This window comes from Diabrotica virgifera, chromosome 6 (assembly GCF_917563875.1).
Source record: "Diabrotica virgifera virgifera chromosome 6, PGI_DIABVI_V3a".
Lineage (NCBI taxonomy): Eukaryota > Metazoa > Arthropoda > Insecta > Coleoptera > Chrysomelidae > Diabrotica > Diabrotica virgifera.
The window spans coordinates 130,265,358-130,286,809 of NC_065448.1; the positions used below are offsets into that span (position 1 = coordinate 130,265,358).

Here is a 21,452-nt window from a genome sequence, read left to right on the forward strand (position 1 = left end):
TCCTAAATAAAAATTGATATAACTGTATTTGTTGTGGCTTTTTTCCAAAGGTTCAGCCCTAGATAAAATGTTGTTCCTAACTAATGCGGAAAGTGTCTTTCCCGCACTAGACTGCTTGCCTGAACGACGCGATAGCGGATCCAACGGCAGTATCGTGTGGAAAAGTATCACTTTCCGCACTAGTTAGGAAACTAACTATTTATCGCCAACCGTCACTAAAGTCATTCATTATTGTACTCATTTGCCCTCATTTGCGGCAGTAAAGTAACACTTTATTGTACTGAAAGAAGAATTTTACTTTACCTGCCGCGATTAATCGGAATTTAATGTAAGTGGTCGATGGCAGTAATCGATTATTTATTTGAGTTAACTTACAATTTATTTACTTTAATTATTAAAAATATTGTACAAAATTTACGACAGTGTTAATTAAATTGATGTCGAAAGTGAAATTCTGTAGTATTTTGTAATTATATTCATATACCCTATTCCACGAACATACGCCTGTTTTGGATTACTTCGACAACGAATATTTTACTGTGCAAAATAAGAAGAACGAATGTAAATTGCAAATTACTTTGTTGTTTATTGGAATAAATATTAGCGCCATTTACTTTCGTACTTCTTATGTTGCACAATAAAATATTCGTTGTCGAAGTAATCCACAACAGGCGTATGTTCGTGGAATGGCCCATATAAAATAAATCAACACTTTACCGATTTAGAATTATTCAATATTGATAACTATCGATTAAAAATAGAAAGCGGCCATCATGCAGAAGTCACCTGTCATCACTGTCATGACATTTTTATTACGTCTAAAATTTTTAAAAAATTCTTAAATTTTAAATTGTAAGTAAGTATTCAAACCAATATCAAATTGCTGGCGATAAAATTTTGTATGCACCACGTCAGTAAAGACTCTTTATCGAACTCTTCTGTTATTCGCCTCGCTCGCTACACTCGCTCTGCTCATAATATCAGACTCGTTCGATAAAGAGTAACTTTACTGACTTGGTACATAAATAACTATTTTCGGAATTTTTTAGCAGTGATTTGTATTTAACGCGTAAAGTGAGCACTTTCGTCTTAAAATAACGCAATTCATAAAAAACGTAGTTTTGAAGCGAAAAAAGCAATTGTTTATAAATTATTTAAAAGTTGTTATAAATAAATAGGTTGTCATGGAAAATTTTCGGCAAACTTTTTAACATAGGATATTGGCATCATAATCTAGCGATTAAAACAACTTTTAGCTTGTTAGTTTGATGTAATTACAGACTTTTAGCAAAAGAATTAAATTAACCAATTCTCCAAACAATAATTTCTCTCACATAAAGGAAATTAAAGTTTAATTTGCACACTCCTTATGTATGGAAAAGGACACATTGTTTGGAAAATTTACCAGGCACGTTTAACCTTCGAAAGAAGGGTGTTGTCACAAATAAAATTTATTATAGTTAGGGTAGAGGCCCCGGTTATGGCCACATTAAGCAATTTTCTTCATTTTAATGAATAAAACACTAAACAAATTTTAAAATTAAACGATGGAAAAATTCCTATACTTAGTGGGAAATCTTACCAATGAGTCTTCAAAGTTTCAGCCTCCTAAAAATAAACCATTCTAAGAAAAAAAATATTAAAAACAAAATGGCAACTTTTGCCACTTATGGCCACAAAAGCCCCACTTATAGCCATCACTTTTCCCTATTTATGGCCACTAAGAAGTTAATCATTATCTTAAAAAAAAACAATGTAACCGTTTATTGTATCATTTTTTTATTTATTAATTATAAGTTTAATACAAAATCAAGTCATTATTTTTTTTAATAGGTATAACACATGATTTTTTCTCGTGTATATCTACCTTATTTGGAAAAACTATCTTCAATATCCTTCCGTCTTGAATAAATTGTGGATCTGGTAGTTTACTGACAATATCAGTTTTGTTGATGAAAGATATGTCAGTGTGTATAAGTTTAAAATTTAAATTACTTTCATCTATACTTCTCAAGCCTTAAATTTCGTATTCATTCTCGAGCAAGATATTAATGATTTTGCTAACATATTTGAAAGTAACAGTCCCTCTCTTGCTGATTGATTCAAATGACGCCAAAATATAATCACCGGGACTAAACTCAACAGTATTGTCATTTTCAGTGTCACTATCATCTTTATCGATAATACCTTCATTTTCATCATCAATGTCGTCTATACTACTTCCGCTTTCCATCCATTCCACTTCTTCTGAGCTAGACTCCACAATATTTTTCTTTTTTTTTTTACTTTTAGTCTTTTTGTTTTGTTCGTCCTTTTTTAGTTCTCGTTCTCTTTTCCGTTGTTCTTTTAATTTTAGCTGTTCTAGTTTGGCTTGTTCTTTTAATTCATGATAAAGCACCCATCTGTCAGATGTTATGACACTTGGAGTGTAGTCTTTTTTTCTTTTTCCAGATGTAGATGTTTGATTTGGCCATGGAACAATGTCATTAAATATGGATGCTAAATTTTTCTTGGGTATCTCAATGATATTTGATGTTGAGGGATGGACATCAATCTCACGATGAGGTGAATTGTTGGAGCCTATTGAATCTTCCACTACATTTGATGATGAATTTTCACCAAATTCTTCAGGGTGTGAAAGTGTTTGCTTCATGTGTTACGGGTGTTGAGGGTTGATTCGCGATTGATGACTTCAGGTGACGAACTTTGAAATATTATTGGAGTGTTTGCGGTGACATGAAAACCATTATCTTTGGATTCCTCAATCTTATTAGCTAATCGTAACCAGAAGTCATACAACAATTTTTAGTTTTTGCATCTTTGAATTGTGCTAGAATCGATGGTTCTATGTGAGCTTCAATGAATCGAAGGTGATGTCTTACTTCTTCAGTATCAGTATTAGTTGATGTTAGAGTTTGTCTCTGAATAATTTTTGAATAATCTACATTATTTGCATCGAATGAATTTAAACCAGAAATCTTAAATCCCGAAATTATATTTTGTGTCATGTTGGGTTCATTTATCAAATCTGACAAAACCTTTGGAACATCAACTTTGGTAATTTCCTTTCCATGTTTATCAATACGCCATTTTCTAACAGTTTTTTGCCACATCAAAAACCAACTGCCACATCAAGAGGCTGTAAAATATGTGTGGAATTAGCATGAAGTGCGATGAGTATAAGCTGATTTTCTTTTCCTAAGATCGAGTCTGGTCCACGTGACGTGGACCGTCAATTGGGCACTTCCCAGATAGTTTATTGCGAAGAGTTGTTCGGGATACTTGAAATACTTTGCTCGCTTGGTAACAGCATCCGGGGCTTGCTTGACCTTCGAGGGTGAATATAAAAATCTTTTTTTTTTTAATTGGAGCCATACTTCTGAAAAGAAGTAGAATAAAATTACCTATAGGTACTACTTTAAGTTATGGCATACTACTCCGATAATCATTTGTCATTTACACATAATATGGCCATAACTAGTTTTATACAAATCCACTTATGGCCATGCCATGGCCATAAATAGGAAAACATAATATATCTTTCTCCGTTTATAGCCACGAAGATTATAAGCGTTGGAGGTTAATATTATGAGAATATTTTACTAAACATTGAAAATATAACATATAATCGTGCCATATGTCTATATATTGTTAAAAACAAATATCGGATGCATTAAATAAAATTAGATATGAAAAAGTATTTGCTTACCAAATTTCTTAACAAATCCACAGTTAGGAAGTTTCACAACAAAAGTCAAAAGTCACAAGATTTTGTAGAACTATCAGCACCACCTAGTATGAAGTATTTAAAGTAAATATGTTTGTAGATTACTGTAATAGCATAAAGGAATCATTGTTACCTAAGTAGACCTTAATAATAGAAATAAATATATCAGGTGGCCATAACTGGTATAGTGGCCATAACCGGAGTCTCTACCCTACCAACTATAAATTTGCAGAGTTCAGGCGTAGTTGATATTTAAGTTAAAACTTTATCAACAGCAGTCAAGAAACTTTTATAAGTTTAACAGACTTACGTACACAAACTGGTGTACAAAGTATTTAATGTAAGAAGGAAAGAAAACAAAGGTTGTGACTTACAAGCTTATGTTAACAGTGTAATAATTTCAATGGGTTTTAAGTCCTAATAACTTAAGAAACACTTAACGAAAATGAAATTTAAATTAGAAAATCTAGAACGTGACAAATAAAATATCCTAAAAATTAGTTTAAATTTTTGTTGACGGATACATTAATTTATTTAGAAATACACCTCATAAAATAATACGCCAGTCAATGGGAGCAAAAATATGATATTACCTCCGAATTCTATCCTACTGCATAGATTTTAATGAAATTTTGGGCCTAGCCTCTACTTATCTCCTAATTCAAAGTCTACCCTATGCCGATGTGTGCTTTTATCTTGGGGGTGGTTCCCCCCCCTTCTTAGGGGTGGAAAATTTTTTGGTTAAAATTACAACGGAATTCGCTAGGGAACCTAATTCTAAGCAAAAACTGTTCTATAAATTTTTTTTGAAAACTCAATACTTTTTGAGATATTCGTGGTTTAAAATTGGCCATTTTCAGTAGTAATTGCACAAGAGCTCTAAAATTATTGAATTTTTCCCGAGTGACACTTTGACAGTTTTAATTTCACGAGCCGAAGACAAGTGAAATTAATTGATGGATTCGACCGTTACTTGATGGAAGTTCATTTTATCTAACAATAAAACACTGAAAACGTTTGTTTTCTATACTTCCACAAAATTTATTATAACTAAGTGACTACACCTGTTTCGGCAGAGTGCCTTTCTCAAGTGATATAGTTTACAATGTGTTTGCCTTTTTAACTCTTCAACTGAAGAGGTTGAGGAGTGGGGAGCTGTTTGTCTCGAGTTGGTCATTCAGAATTATATCTGTATTTTTCAGTTTATTAATTTCCATAGATTCTAAAAAAGATAGCTTAAGACCTTTATTTTGAATATGCAGAATTTGAAACTCTTCATTGAAAGAATGATTATGATCTAGAAGGTGAAGTGCGTATGTAGAAGTGTCTGTTTTTCTATTGTTGAATGTCCTTTTGGGTAAACTATATCACTTGAGAAAGGCACTCTGCCGAAATAGCTGTAATCACTTAGTTATAATAAATTTTGTGGAAGTATAGAAAACAAACGTTTTCAGTTTTTTATTGTTAGACAAGTGAAATTATGTCAAAGTGTCACGAGGGCAAAAATTCTATATTAATTTTAGAGATCGAGTGCAATTTGTTGCGATTATTTCATGAATAAGACTGTTAAAAACCAAAATTTTATTGTAATTTATTTATGTAAGTACAAATTAGTACAATTAAACACACAGTTATCAATATTTTACGGTTGAAAGCCATCACTTTTATAATTTTTAAAACATTAATTGTCATTAATGTCACTGAATGTATTTTTTTCGTAGCAACGAATCTGACGTAATATACTTGACGGAAAATTATCAAAAAATTATCAATTTAATTTAGATTTCTGTAGCTTTCTATTGGTCAAAATCTCCTATGAATGAAATAATCATTGAAACATAATACCTTTTTGAACGGTTTTTTGCGAATACCTTAAAAACTGTACATCTAACTAAAAAAACTATATTAAACATTTTTGTAGGTTATAAAAAAACAAAGAAACACTTGCCTTCATAAATCTTCTAGTTATAATACAAAAAGAGATACCTATGGTAGGTAAAAATAGTTTGTTTTTTGGTACATTCTCAAATTGGATTATTTAACTTGAAATAACAGAGATACGGTCGATTTAAGGTGTATAATGCTACTAATACCTTTTGTAGTGCTTGAAAAGCGAGATATGCTGCAAACAAAATTGATAACTAGGTAATGTATTTTAAGAAAAAATGAGAAGTAATTTTAACCCCCATCCACCAAAATGTAAATACATCGTTTTCCTTCTACAAAACCTTTTATTATAGTGTTATTTTATGTTCAAAAAGTTGAACGGGTTTAAAATGAATGATTTTTGAAAAAAAAGATCAAATTATAGAGAGCATTTTTAAATTTCCTTAAAATCTTCCTTTTTCTCCAAGTAACTTAAAAATGATAAGAGATACAGTGATGAAAAATAAAAAGGAAATTTTTATCTGAAAAAGCCTTATATTTTTATGTGGCATCTTTTTTTCGTATCTCTTATCTTTTTCGAGTTACATGGAGGAAAAGGAAGATTTTTAAGGAAATTTACAAATGCGCTCTATAATTTGATCTTATTTTTTTCAAAAATCATTCATTTTAATCCAGTCCAACTTTTTGAACATAGAAATACCGCTATAATAAAAATTGTACAAGGAAAACGATGTATTTAAATTCTAATAGATGAGGGGGTAATATACTTCTTATTTCTTCTTAAAATACATTAGTCATCATCTTTTTTGCAGTATATCTCGCTTAGTTTGAATGTAATCGACATTTAGTATTGCTCATTTTAAAGGACTTTTCAAGCACTACAAAAGCTATTAGTATCATTATACACCTAAAATCGACAGTTTCTCTGTTATTTCAAGTTTAATACACCGATTTGAGCATGCAGCAAAAAAAAACTTTTCTTACCTACCATATCCCTCTTTTTATTTTAACTAGAAATTTTATGAAGGAACGAATCTCTTTATTTTTTTAAAACCTACAGAAATAATTTATATAGTTTTTTTGTTAGATGCATAGTTTTAATGGTATTCGCAAAAATCCGTCCGTAAAGGTGTCATTTTTCAATGAAAATGGCCAATTTTCAACCACGAATAACTCAAAAAGTATTGAGTTTTCAAAAAATAATTATGGAACAGTTTTTGCTTAAAATTAGGTTCTCTAGCCTCTTCGGTAGCTATTTTAACCAAAATATTTTTTACCCCCGAGAAGGGGTGGGAACCACCCCCAAGATAAAAGCGCACATAAGCATAGGGTAGACTTTGTTTCTTGAGCTATTCCCTACTCACTGTGAAAATATCAAGTAAATCTATGTAGCAGGATGGAATTCGGAGCCAAATACCCTCATTGACTGCCCTATAATGGTACGTACTGAGTTCCGTTTTATAAAAATTATTTATAAAATAGTCCAGAAAGCCACTGCGCATTCGCTAGGAAAAATATTCTAATTCGGATTTTTTGCACAATCTTACTCAAAAAGGATCCCTTTTAACAAATGTGCATGTTGCCAGGACCAAAAGTTGATCAACAATTTTTTAAACGTTTTTTTTTTGTCTTTTTCCTAAAATTATTTCTTTTGCATGGAACAAGTTTTTTTAGATTTTTTGGATCATTACAAACAGAAAAGGTCTTTAGTGACTTTTCTCTAAAGTTGATAGTTTTTGACATATAAGCGATTAAAAATTGAAAAATTGCGAAATCGACCATTTTTAACCCTCAAAAACTATGTGAAAAACTCAAAATTTGAATGTTGCCAAGGTAGGTAGATATTCTTTCAACATCGATTGATGAAATCCCAAAGAGTTTTTTGCAATACAATATCAAAAACCCCTTTGTTTTTTAATTGCCAATCAAGCGTGCGCGACACTATTTTCCACCGTTGCATGTGTATACAGTATGGTGCAATGAAAGGAATAAATTCGTTATTTCTTAAACCGGTAACTTTAAGGAAAAATCCCAAAAACAGGTCGGTTTTTATTTTTAAGTTACGATATTGTTGCATATACAGTATACTAGTGACGTCATCCATCTGGGCGTGATGACGTAATCGATGATTTTTTTAAATGAGAATACGGGTCGTGTGCTAGCTCATTTGAAAGGTTCTTCAATTCTCTATTCAGTAATATAAACATGTACATAATTATTTATACAGGGTGTCCAAAAATTTTTTATTAAATTAAATCATTTGTCAAATTGACAAAAAAATTAAATTATTGGACACCCTGTATAAATAATTATGTACATGTTTATATTACTGAATAGAGAATTGAAGAACCTTTCAAATGAGCTAGCACACGACCCGTATTCTCATTTAAAAAAATCATCGATCACGTCATCACGCCCAGATGGATGACGTCACTAGTATACCATATATGTCACAATATCATAACTTAAAAATAAAAATAGACCTGTTTAGGGATTTTTTAAAGTCGCCGGTTTACGAAATAACGAATTTATTCCTTTCATTTGCACCATACTACATACACATGCAACGGTGGAAAATAGTGTCGCGCACGCTTGATTGGCAATTAAAAAACAAAGGGGTTTTTGATATTGTATTGCAAAAACTTTTTCGCGATTTCATCAATCGATGTTTAAAGAATATCTACCTACGTTGGCAATATTCAAATTTTGAGTTTTTCACATAGTTTTTGAGGGTTAAAAATGGCCGATTTCGCAATTTTTCAATTTTTAATCGCTTATATGTCAAAAACTATCAACTTTAGAGAAACGTCACTAATGACCTTTTCTGTTTGGAATGATCAAAAAAATCTAAAAAAACTTTGTTGCATGCAAAAAAAAATAAATAAAAAAAAAAACAAAAAAAAAACGTTTAAAAAATTGTTGACTAACTTTTGGTCCTGGCAACATGCAAATTTGTTAATAGGGGTCCTTTTTGAAAAAGATTGTGCAAAAAATCCGAATTAGAATATTTTGGCTTTCTGGACTAAACGTAAATATTCAAAAATAAAGCTAAATATCTGTGAATATGTCGTCATCACAAAATTTAATATTTTTTTTAATTAAAAACTGCATACCTATTTATTCTCAAAAATGAGGAATAAGCAAACGTGATTTTATTTACCAAGGAAGATACCTTTTAGTACTAGAGTACTTCACAATTTAGTAATCCAATTTCAAAGATGTTTAAAAGCTAAAGACAACAAAGTTATGCGATAAAATAACCGTTGCCCTATACAAAACCGACTCCTATGACCGGTACTAGAAATTCGCAATTGATGAAATTGATTTATCTCTGGAAGATAAACAAGCGTACCAGTTTTCGTTTTCCTAAATAGAAGCGTTCGGAAGCTGTTTCAAAAAAACTAATTACAAGACGCCATATTTAAAAAGCTCTAGCTCCCTTAGGAAGTATTTTCGAGCTAGATGAATTGGGTTAAATTATCTTAAAATTATCTCAGAAATCTCCGATCTTCATTTGCCGGGAGAGTTTGTGGACTCCCTGTATAGTCCGGATTTTTCCAGGTTTATTTCGTCCTTTTCTGAACTGTTAGTTATCTACTTTTCATGTTTCTTTTTATCTAGGGTAAGCTAAAGAAAGGAGTCCACCTCGATATTTGGCAGTAGCTATTAGATTTTAAGGAAATGCCGAAACAGGTAGATTTTTATTTTTATACTGCAATTTTTTGACATATAATCGATGATTTATTTAAATGGGAATAGGGGTCGTGTGGTAGCTCATATGAAAGTGTCTTCAATTCTCTATTCAGTAATATAAACATTAATAGATATCATTATTTATTTGGTGACCAAAATATTTTTAACGTAATTTATTTAACTCAAAATACATTGTACTGCTGTCATAAAATAGAAAACAAAAAGGTTTATTTCAGAAATAAACATTTCTTTTCAGTTAAATAAACCACAAACAGGCTCCCACCTATCTCTTAACCGTTTGAACATTTAATTTAAGTGAAAAGCAATGTTTATTTGCCAAATAAACCTTTTTTTTCTATTTTATATTTTCTGAGTATTCTTTTTTGAGACTGTTTAGATTATACACATTTTTCTTTTTGCGTCAATTAATTTAATTCAAAAATTATTTTTTTGGCCACTTTGTGTAAAGAATGCTATTATTGTTTATATTACTGAATAGAGAATTGAACACCCTTTCAAATGAACTACCACACGACCCCTATTCCCATTTAAGAAACTCATCAATTACGTCATCACTTCCAGATGGATGACGTCACTAGCATGAAATAGATATCAAAAAATTGTAATTTAAAAATAAAAATTGATCTGTTTCGACATTTCTTTAAAATCTAATAACTACTGCCAAATATCGAGGTAGACTCTTTTCTTTGGCCCACCATGTTTATGCTATCTCCGCTACGAAGGTTAGGTTAGTTTAACCTAACCTTTGTGAGAAGTTTAAGTCTCAAGATTATTGCTGGGAATAGTTTCCTTGGGTTTTTCAACTAACTGTTCGTTTTTTATTTAATTGATAATTGAGGTTATCAGAGCAACAGTGGCCTAACCCATAACCCAAAATTTTACTAAACCCTTTTAGTAGTTTAAAATTATCCCTTATTTTGGTATTATTCTCAAATTCAGAGTGGCTCAAGCAACCAGTGCATCAAAGAGGTACTTAATTGTATCATCACACTGTGTAGGTTTGATATTACATAAATATTGAACATTGGTATCAAAATAATCAGTGTTACTTAAGAATCGGCTACATTGGCATTTTAATTCAGGGGTATCTTAGAAATTTTAAAATTTTAGATTTATTTTAAAGTTTACTAAAATTATTTGCAAATTTATTTTAGGTTTACTTTCGGTTTTTGTTTACAGGATCATTGATATCATATTCAGTTTTTGACCAAATTACACTTATATAATTTTTTTTCATTTTTCTTAACAGAGTACCTACTGGTAAAACCGTCAATGGTTCTTACTATTTATCTTCTAAGAATTGAAAAAAATATTTATATTTCTTTACTAGCATAATACCTGCTGCTAATAAACATACTAATAAAAATGTAGCTATATGCACAAATTCGTTAGTACCAATTTAATTTATTAAAAATTATTTCTTAAAATAATCACCAGTACAAGCATGTCATTATTATTACAATCTATTCAGGAATCGATGTAAGCACTCTATAGATAATATCTCATACAATATTATAGGATACGAAAAATTTATTTTGACCTTTAAATTTTCACTTCTAGTGAGGAACGAAATAGTTCTCAAAGCAAACAAAGTAAACAAGTTATATCTGAAATTTTTCCATTCACAATAGATGGCGGTGTAATCGCAAAATACAGTTTTTTAAGTAGAATATGAATCTGCAATAAAAATATGGGTTTTTATTTAAAGTTGTCATTCGCTATTGTGGGGTGAGGTTTAGTATCATTCGATGGCTTTTGGAAAAACAATAGCCATTTTTTTGGCTTTTCATTGAAGTTTCTAGAGATATTAGAACGTTCTCATAATTTTCGTAGAGTATAAGCATAAATCGTTTTTTCCGAATATGACGCCATAAAATTTACTTATTTTTCCATGAGCAATCCAAATCTTCAACAGACAAGTGGGGGTTTCCATTTAACATTTTAAAGTTGCCCCCACTCGTACCCCAGAGTGGGGGTGGGGGATGATGTTTGGTGGCACTCGATATATTTTTGAAACATATTAAAAACGTGTTTTCTAATTTTTCGGTCCAATGTAAATTTCCCGAAATATTCGACCCTCCTGCTTCTTTTCACACCCTATATAAAATTTTCAGTAAGTTGTAGTAACTCCACCGTTAAAGCTCGTTATGTGCACTCAGACACTCAACAGCTTTACTGATGCCGGTACAAGGTCAGATAAATACGGAGGGTTGGACAAGTTATAAGCTCAATGGGATCTCACAGAGATCTGCCGGTAAACAGATCTCAAAACGATGACCTAGTTAAACTAAGACCCTTAAATTGAGAATGCAAGCTTTACGGGAAATATGGTATAATGGTCGGGTATTAAAACAAAGCATAATCTGGGAAATTATTTGTAAGATTAAATAAAAAATGTTCAATGCTAAAAAAGGGAACCCGCTTAAACACAATATGAACTTATAATTTATAATAATTATCTGCTGAGTAACTATTATACGGTATGATGCAAAAGTATGGAATAAATTGACTATTTCAGAAACACACGACTTTAATATATTATGCAACGAGCATTTAATGATGGTCATTACGAAGCGAGTATGAGGGTTACGAAACGAGCCGTATGCGGTGAGTTTCGTATAGAGTACGAGTTTCGTAATGATAATTAAATGCATTTAAAAATGTTGTATACACTATTTTTTCTATGATCATTCACAACAAAAAATATATTCAAATTTATTAATTTTGTAACACAAATAAATTCAGTAGTTTGTCAGTTTGACGGTTTGTTTACATACTAAGAACTGTCACAGCGTATGTATTTGACTCGCCATTGGTCACTGCGCGTGTACCACCTTTATCGCGAATGCCATATCGCGATTTTTACTTACTTACTTAGTCCTAAGCCTTTCTACCTTTAGGTGTAAGGCTGGTGGAGTTGAGTTTGGCATTGTAGTCTCCATGCTTTCCGATCTTGCGCTAGGTTTCTTGCACTTTCCAATGTCAATCCCTTCTTCTCGACTTCTTTCCTGATTTCATCTACCCACATAACTCTTGGTCTCCCTCTTTTGTTTTTCCCCTGCACTCTCGTTTCGAACACTCGTTTTGTTAGCCTCTCGTTCGACATTCTACACACGTGCCCGAACCATCTAAGTTGTCCTTCTACTATTTTTTCATTGATTGGTTCTAGTTTTAGGTTTTGTCTAATTGTTTCGTTTCGTATTTTGTCTGTCCTTTTTCTGTTTGCTATTTTCCTCAGGAACCTCATTTCCATAGCATTGACTCTGGATTTTTGTCTCCCCGTCAATGTCCATGTCTCGCTGCTATACATGATTGTTGGTCTAACTACTGATTTAACGACTGCCGTTTTTACTTTTTCCGGTATCCCTTTTTTCCCAAAAAATGTTGTTTTCATAGTGTTAAATAAGCTTCCTGTTCGTCCCATTCTCTCGTTTATTTCCATGTCTTGTTTACCATTTGATTCGATTATTACTCCTAGGTATTTAAAATATTCCACTTGCTCTAGTTGTTTCCCGTCTAATTCTATTGCGTGTGTCTTCCTCGTATTTGAAATTATCATTGTTTTTGTTTTCTCTGTATTAATTTTCATATTTATGTTTGATAGTTCTTCTTCTAGGATTTCAAGATTGTTCTGTAAGTCTTCTCTGTTTTCTGCTATCAATACCATGTCGTCTGCAAATAGTAGCTCCGATAGTTGAGTCTGTTTCATTTGCCAGTATCCTAATGTTAGTTTTCTCATTCTTCTCTTGGCTTTCTTTATCGCTTCATCCAGTACCACTGAGAATAGCAGTGGACTCAGCACGCATCCCTGTTTGACGCCTTGACTTGTAGAAAATTCTCTGGATTCCTCGTTATTGGTTCTTACTGTATTTGTATTATTTTTGTACATATCCTTTATTACTTCTATTATGTGTCTGTCGACTCCCCTTTCTGTTAGTGTCTTCCAAACGTCCTTTCTTCGGATTCTGTCAAACGCCTTTTCCAGGTCAATGAAGCACATATGTATCTCTCTATTTTTCTTGATTACCTTCTCACTTACTTGTCTTAATGTGAATATTAGGTCTTGCGTGCTTCTGTCCTTCCTGAATCCACACTGTGTGTCTTCCATAGTTGTTTCTATTTGTGTTTTTATTCTTGTCTCTAGTATTCTTGCTAATACCTTCCCAGGGATACTTGATATGGTGATACCTCGGTAATTATTACAGTTTCTCTTGTCTCCCTTTTTGTGTATTGGTAATATAATGTCTTTCTTCCAGTCCTTTGGTAATTCTGCTCTATTTATGATATCATTCATTAGTTCTTTCATGCTATCCATTCCCTCTGTCCCCATGAATTTTATCATTTCCGGGGTGATATGATCCTTGCCTGGTGCTTTGCCCAGTTTTACTCTTTCTATTGCTTTCTCTAATTCCTCTCTTGTTATGGATTCCACTTGTTGTTCTTCATTCCTTTCTTGTATCTCCCCTATGTTGTCCTTGTCTACATGAGTTAGCTCTTTGAAATGTTCTCTCCATCTTTCCATTATTTGTTTTTCTTCTGTTAGTACGTTTCCATTCTTGTCTTTTATATTCGGCATCGTGTGCTCTTTCTTTTGTCTGAGTTGTTTTAATGCGCCGTAGAAGAGTTTTTGGTTTTCCCTATAATTTTTTGTCATTTTTTGTCCAAATATCTCCCATGACCTTTCCTTTCCTGCTTTCACCGCTATTTTAACCTCTTTCCTTTTTTCTTTATATGCTTCGTAATCTTCCGGGTGTTTTGTGCTTAGGTATCTTTTCCATTTGTCTTTTTTGTTCTTTATTTTCTCTCGTATTTCTTCCGTCCACCATTCTGTTCTCCTCATGTTAGTGTTTGCTATTTTTGCTTTCCCGCAAGTTTCCTCAGCTGCTTTGATTATGCTGGTTTTTAGATATTCCCATTTTTTTTCTATATTTGTATTTTTTGCCCTACCTTTCAAAGTATTATCTAAGTTTTCTTGGAATTTCTTCTTATATATTTCCTCTTTTAATTTGTAACTTTTTATTTTTTCATTTACTACCTTTCTTCTCTTTTCTTCTTTTTCCTCTGTTGTTCTCATTCTCATTATTACTAGATGGTGGTCACTGCCAATCTCCGAGCCTCTTTTCACTTTCGTATCCTGTACTCTTTTCCATTTGTTGCTGCTTACCAAAAAGTAATCTATGATTGATTTTTCGTTTCTGCTGTCTTGTACTCTCGTGTATTTGTGTACTTCTTTATGTTTAAATTTTGTATTTGTTATAACTAGTTTATTCTCCATACATATTTCTATTATTCTTTCACCATTTCTGTTTAGCATTTCTTCTCCTTCTTTTCCCATGCACTCCTCTATTCCGCTGTTGTTGTTTCCGACTCTACCGTTTAGATCTCCCATTACAATTATGTTTTCTTCCCCATTATCAATTTGCATTTGGAGCTCCTCGAAAAATTTATCTTTCTCTTCCTTTCTTGCATCTTCATTTACTCCGTAGGCTGTTATTATTGTCCATATTTCTTCGTCCATCAGTTTAATTTTCACCGATAATATTCTCTGGTTAACATATGTTTCTTCTATAACGTGTTGTAGTCTATTCGGTGCAATTATTATCCCGACTCCTTCTTTTGCTCTCTCTTTTGTATCCGCTCCTACCCAAAGTAACCAATATCCTTTGTGTATTTTCTTAAGACCTTTTCCTTTCATCTTCGTTTCTGTTATTCCTAGTATTTCTATTTTTTGTCTTATCATATCTTCTACCAGTTCTTCCTCTTTTCCATTGATGCTTCTCACATTCCATGTTCCCATTTTTATCTCTCCTTTTTTCTGCAATCTAGCTTTCCCCTTTTTCCTATTTTCATCCTTGTTTACCTTTGCATCATCTTTTTCCCTATCGCTTTTCCCATTCATTGCCTTGGTTGTCATTGTTGTGGGTCCGGTCTCATTATTTTCTTTTAGTTTTTTGAAGTCCCTTCCCCGATATTTCTGTGAGTTAGTATAAGTTTCTCTTTATTATGGTCCCATTTCCACTCCTTTCCATTAATCTCCAGTTTCATATATCCTATCTTCGTAGTATTACCTTTGTAATTCTATTGGTTAAAAATCTGTATCTTAATGAAAATCTGTATCATAACGATGTTCATTATGATACAGGTAGTGACATCATAATCGATATATTATAGTATGAGAATAGAAAAAAAATCTTAAAATACGTTATTTTCATTGTTTGAATAACCATCAATTCCTAAATATATGTTGAACATTACGTCACCAGTTTTTACGTAATGAGGTAATTGACGGTTTAATACAAATCGACGTATCGTAAACAAATAAAAACTTTTTAAATAGAAAACAAGAATTAAGTTACAATCTTACGTTTAAGTACATAATAAAAACAGTAAATATAAAGAAACAAATACTTATAAGAATAAAAACAAATATGGAGTGTCATAACCGCAACTGTCAAATTAATGTTACCAATTTATGCCAAAATATCACGTTCGTTCGATTACAGTTACAGTGTGTTCCGAACAAATGTGCTTCATAAAAACGCTTTATAATCCATTTATACAAATTAAATGAAAAATATTATTGTGTATTTCTTTAAGTTAACATTAATAGAAATCTTTAAATATTATTTCTACGCGTACATAATAAAATATGGCTAGTGGCTGTAATGCCAGTGTACTCGGCAAAATGATTCTAAAAAAGAACACACCTACCGCCTAAATATTTCGTGTTGGTATCATGTGATGTCACGGGCTATGACGCGGATGACGTGCAACGGTAAGTAAATTAGACGGAGTATATCTAGTATTTAAACATTTATTTCTATACGCTATGAGCTCGTAGATAGAGGGGACGTCTGTAAATTTTTACTGGAAGTTTGACGTTATGCATTAAAGCTGCATATAATTTTTACTAAATGTCTCACGAAAGTTGTTGTATTAAAGACTGCCAAAATACTGGTTACAATAATTAATAGTAACTGTGTATTCGACAGATTTCCTGTCGCTAAGCATAAAGTTACATTATTTGCGAGGGCCGAAATAAATAAACAAAAAGTTTCTTCTGGATGAGATATGTATTTGAAATTAAAAATCACACTAAATTTTCACTTTTTTTCACCCCTGTAACTGACTAAAATAAACAGAAATTTTCAGGGACTTTTGAACTTCGATAATAACGTAGTCTTGATTCTGCGTTTAAATTCTTCAAATACGCTTATTGGTTCTCTCAGGATTTGAAAAAAAAGTAATGCATTTAAAAAGTGTTGGCCCGAAATTTTACGTTTACTCTCTTAATTAATTATTTAAGTGCAGTAAATGCATAAGTTAATATTTAAGAAGTATTATACTATAATTATATTAAATTATTATACGTTTTTGCAGAATAAATTTTTTCTAATATTAACTGTCAACATAAACTTAAAAAACACAAGCAAAATCTTAGAAATAATCATGATGAATAATAAATTCTGTTCTTACTGATATTAACTATCGATTAAAATCCAATTACTTCTTTACGTTGTAAATATTACACGATAAGAATTAAATAATAAATTTGAAACAATTATTATTTGCTTTTGTCCTATCCTCTTTAAATTTCCGACCTAAACAGGAACACTAGTCATCCGTTAGATGGCGATAACAGCCATACCAGCGAATTTCACAGAGGATAGGCAACACTTTTTTCTTTCCAGTGAAATTTCCGGCGAAATGTATAATATTAATCCGTTAGGTAAGTGGCGATACCAGCGAAGCTCGGAGCGTATGTATAAGGTTAACCAAAACTGTTGGTTAACAATGAGAAATACGGTAAGTCATTTTATTTAACCAATTAGGTACATAATTTTGGTTAACCCTTTACAAATAAATCTTCCAATATTCGAACTCGTTGCAAAGAATATTAAGACACCTTTAAAGTTAGGTGTTCCGGGAACTCGGTGTCTATTTAAAAAAATCTTCGATTATATCATCATTACGCCAACACTGATGACGTAATGTCCAACACATATAAAGCAATTGATGACCATTCAAAAATTAAAATTTTTTAAGGTCTTTTTAGTCGTCTGTTTCAGAAATAATGAATGTATTCCATACTTTTGCATTATACTATATAGGTCTTAAATGTTATAAAAGATTTTTAATACCAGTACTTCAATACAAATCAGACATACTTTACTAGAGGAGATCAAATTAGTTCTTTTATTTTTGTGAATTTCTCTTTTTATAACACTTCTAATACTACTGTAACAGTCAATGAGGGTATTTGAATCCGAATTCCATCCTACTGCATCAGTTTACTTGCTATTTTCACAGTAAGTAGGGTAATAGCTCCAGAAAAAAAGTCTATCCTATATCCTATAGCGCTTTTATCTTGAGGGTGGTTTTCACTCTTACTCGGGGGTGAAAAATTTTTTGGTCAAAATACCCACGGAAGTAGCTAGATAACCTAATTTTTAGCAAAAATTGCTCTCTATGTTTTTTATAAACTCAATATTTTGGAATTATTCGTGGTCGAAAATTTGCCATTTTCATTGAACAATGACATGACCTTTTCGGAATACATTAAAAATTATGCATGTAACGAAAAAATCTATATAAAATATTTTTGTAGCTTTTTTTGTAACTTCTGATTATATTCATTACTAAAAATTAGGACTAATATATGATAAGGAAAAATGAGAAGTATTTTTAACCCCTCATCCACCAGAATTTAAATGAATCGTTTTACTTCTACAATACCTTTTATTATAGTGTTATTTCTATGTTCAAAAAGTTGGAAGGGTTTAAAACGAATGCTTTTTGAACAAAATAAGATCAAATTATAGAGAGCATTATAAATTTACATAAAAATCTTTAAAATATAGGCTATTTACAGATAATAATTTTGCTTTTTTTTAATTACTGTATCTGTTTATCATGTTCGAGTTACATGGAGAAAAAGGAAGATTTTTGAGAAAATTCAAAAACGTGATCTATAATTTGATCTTTTTCAAAAACCATACATTTTAAACCCTTCCAACTTGGGTTAATTAATATACTTCGCATTTCTGCACATCTCGTTTAGTTTGAATGTAATTGACATTTTACAGTACTCGTTTTAAATGTCTTTTCAAGAAATAAAAAAATATTTGTAGCATTATACCATTAAAACCGACCATTTCTCTGTTATTAAGTTAAACACACCGATTTAAGCAAGCACCAAAAAAGTCTCTTTTCACTTACCATGTTACTTTTTGTATTATAACTACAGTTGAGTCCAGGAATCTTTACCCGTGCGTCATTAATACCTGACAAGATAAAACATATATTTGATAACTCAAATTTGAACCCGTGGTAGGAGCAGTAGCTACTTACTCTCACTTGCTGTTGGGTTTAGTAAATTTCAATTTCCGACTTATCATCGACTTATTTCGTATGCTTTAAATGATGACGCATGGGTAAAGATTCCTGGACTCAACTATAGAAGGTTTATGAAGACACAAATCTATTTGCTTTTCTTAAGCTACAAAAATGTTTTATATAGTTTTTTCGTTAGATGCATAATTTTTAAGGTATGTATTTGCAAAAAACCGTCCGAAAATGTGACTTTTTCAATGATAATGGCACATTTTCAACCACGAAAAACTCAAAAATATTGAGTTTTTTGCTTAGAATTAGGTTCTCTAGATACTTCCGCGGTTTTCTTACCAAAAAATTTTCCACCCCGAGAAAGGGTGGGAACCACCCCCAAGATAAAAGCACATAACGGCGTAGACTTCGAATTATAAGATAAGAAGTAGCTATTCCCAAAATTTCATTAAAATCCATGTAGTAGGACAGAATTCGGAGGTAATATCCTGTTTTTGCTCTCATTGACTGGTGTATAAACGAAAATAAAAAATAATTAAACAAATTTTACAAGTATGATTGAAACCAAAGAACGTATTATAAGTTATTTAAACATTTGAAATGTCGCTTGTAGCAAACAGGCTTTAATTGCGACATGCTGTATATATTTACTTTTTAGATGATTTTGACGTAGATGCAAATAATTTTAGTAATTTTTTGTAACGCTTAGGCCTGGTTGCACCAACACATCTTAAGCTCAAGACGTACCTTAAACTCAACTTAAGCTTCAGATTTGTTGGTGCAACTAGGCATTAATCTCTCTTCAAATAATACATTAGAAAACTAAGATACCCTTTTAAATATAGGTAAAAGGTTAACACATGCTGCGTGCGTTAAAGTGAATAGTTGTATAAAAAATAAATTTAGAAAAAAAAAACAGAGTAAATTGTGGTAAAACGAAGAAAAAATATACTTACCGCTTACAGGGTGGAGGTGGTTTGATTCCATGTGTTTCCATTTCTTTTTCCAATTGTTTAATTCTTAACTGTGCGACATCTAACTCCCTTTTCACTTTCCATAAGTGTGTATCACAAATTGGATCTTTACATCTAAAATTAAAAAAAAACGATAAAAATAAATTAATTTTATAATGACAGTCATGGAAAAGGTGAATTTATGAATTATGTGAGTTGAATTTAGGCCTATACAAGGAACAGAAGCGAGTGATTAATGGAAAAGATTAATGGAGACCTACAAAGAGAAAGATATAACTAACTTAAATATATTTTTTTATAACCAGTCAAGTGGTATCATTTTTCTTTTTATAGCAACTAAACTCTTAGTGCAGATATTCATGCCTATTCTGTAACTCATTTCGATGATAGAAGAAAGTAAAATCGAATTGAAGTCGCCAAGTCGAATAGAAATAGTCCAAATCGATATTCCATAACTACATCGGAATCTCTACAATCTTATAGTGAATAGAAATAACTTCGACATCATTTAGCCTGTCGAGATCAGATTTAGATATCGGAATTGTGCTTGGCGCAAGCGCATTTTGTTTTGTTTTGAAGTTTGCTTTATATCTACTGAAAATAATTGATTTTTACTTATATTATTGTACACTTTTTGTAGCTGCTTAATTTGTTATTCTGTGGTGTTATTTATTTAGAGAATTATATATTTAATTTAGACATGTACGAATATACATTGGACCTAACCTTAATTTGTTTGCTATTTGGCGTCTGAATGTTTGCCTGTTACACTGTGGCCATACTTTTTTTGTTTATTTCTTGTACAATTTCAATCAATGGTATAATGTACAAGAATAGCATTAAGATAGACTTAAGCGTTGATTGATAAATATAATTATTATACCACTATACTTGTATATTTATCAATCAACGCTCATACTCTAAAGAAATTATAGAAAAGAGGCCATTTTTGGAGAAAATTGTTTATCCGTTATTTCCGCTGGAACCAAATCTTAAAGATTGCATACTATTAGTAAAATCGATTTTAAATAATTTATTAATAATAATAATTAATAAAATCAATTTAAATATCTTTGATTTAAAAGCATTTATACATCTTATTTTCATTTATCTTTTTTATTTATCAGTTTTCTTTATAAAATTTTTACTTAACTTTAATTTAAAATTATTTTTCCTCTTTCGAACTTTTTGCATCCAGTATTTACACTAATATTTTATTTACTTTTCAAAACTTGAGGATAGTATAAAAATATTGAGGATCTGGCAACGGTGTCATATTTGAAGTTTAGATCCAGTAACAAACAGGTCACAGAACACTAATTTCGCTGGTCAATGCGGGGTTGCCACCACTTCCTGAGCGCGTGAATTAGAAATTAGAGATTTCGATTTACTCTGATTACGTTGTGAGTTACAGAATGCCAATCCAAACACAAAGATGGCGACATAGATATAAAACATTCCGATTTTGGGTAATTACGATTGGACTTGGTTATTTCTATTCGATTTGTTAAAAGATATATAATAGGGCTGATTATAGGCTTTAATCATAATTTATTAAAAGAAGAAGTAATATTGGTAATTAGAAAACATAACATTTTATACCGTAACCAATACATTGTGTAGAGTGCAAATCCGTTACTTTTTAGAATTTATTTTAATATACCAACTCTGCATTTAGAGGTGTTGATTTTTATTTTAGTAAATATTTGTTACTCAAGTCGGTCCAATTATATTTTCTTTGGACACCCGGTATATACATTTTCAGTTTTAAAATGAAGATAGTGATGCTCGATTCGAATTTCAAA

General features: G+C 31.4%; 1 protein-coding gene across 1 annotated transcript in view; it reads right to left on the bottom strand.

Moving 5' to 3' along the window:
- Positions 1-21,452, bottom strand: part of LOC114337088 (glutamate receptor ionotropic, NMDA 2D-like) — a 646,411-nt gene that overhangs the window by 87,529 nt on the left and 537,430 nt on the right. The window contains exon 7 of the mRNA XM_050652861.1: positions 19,630-19,761. Coding sequence (XP_050508818.1) covers positions 19,630-19,761 — 132 coding nt within the window. The remainder of the gene's footprint in view (positions 1-19,629; positions 19,762-21,452) is intronic.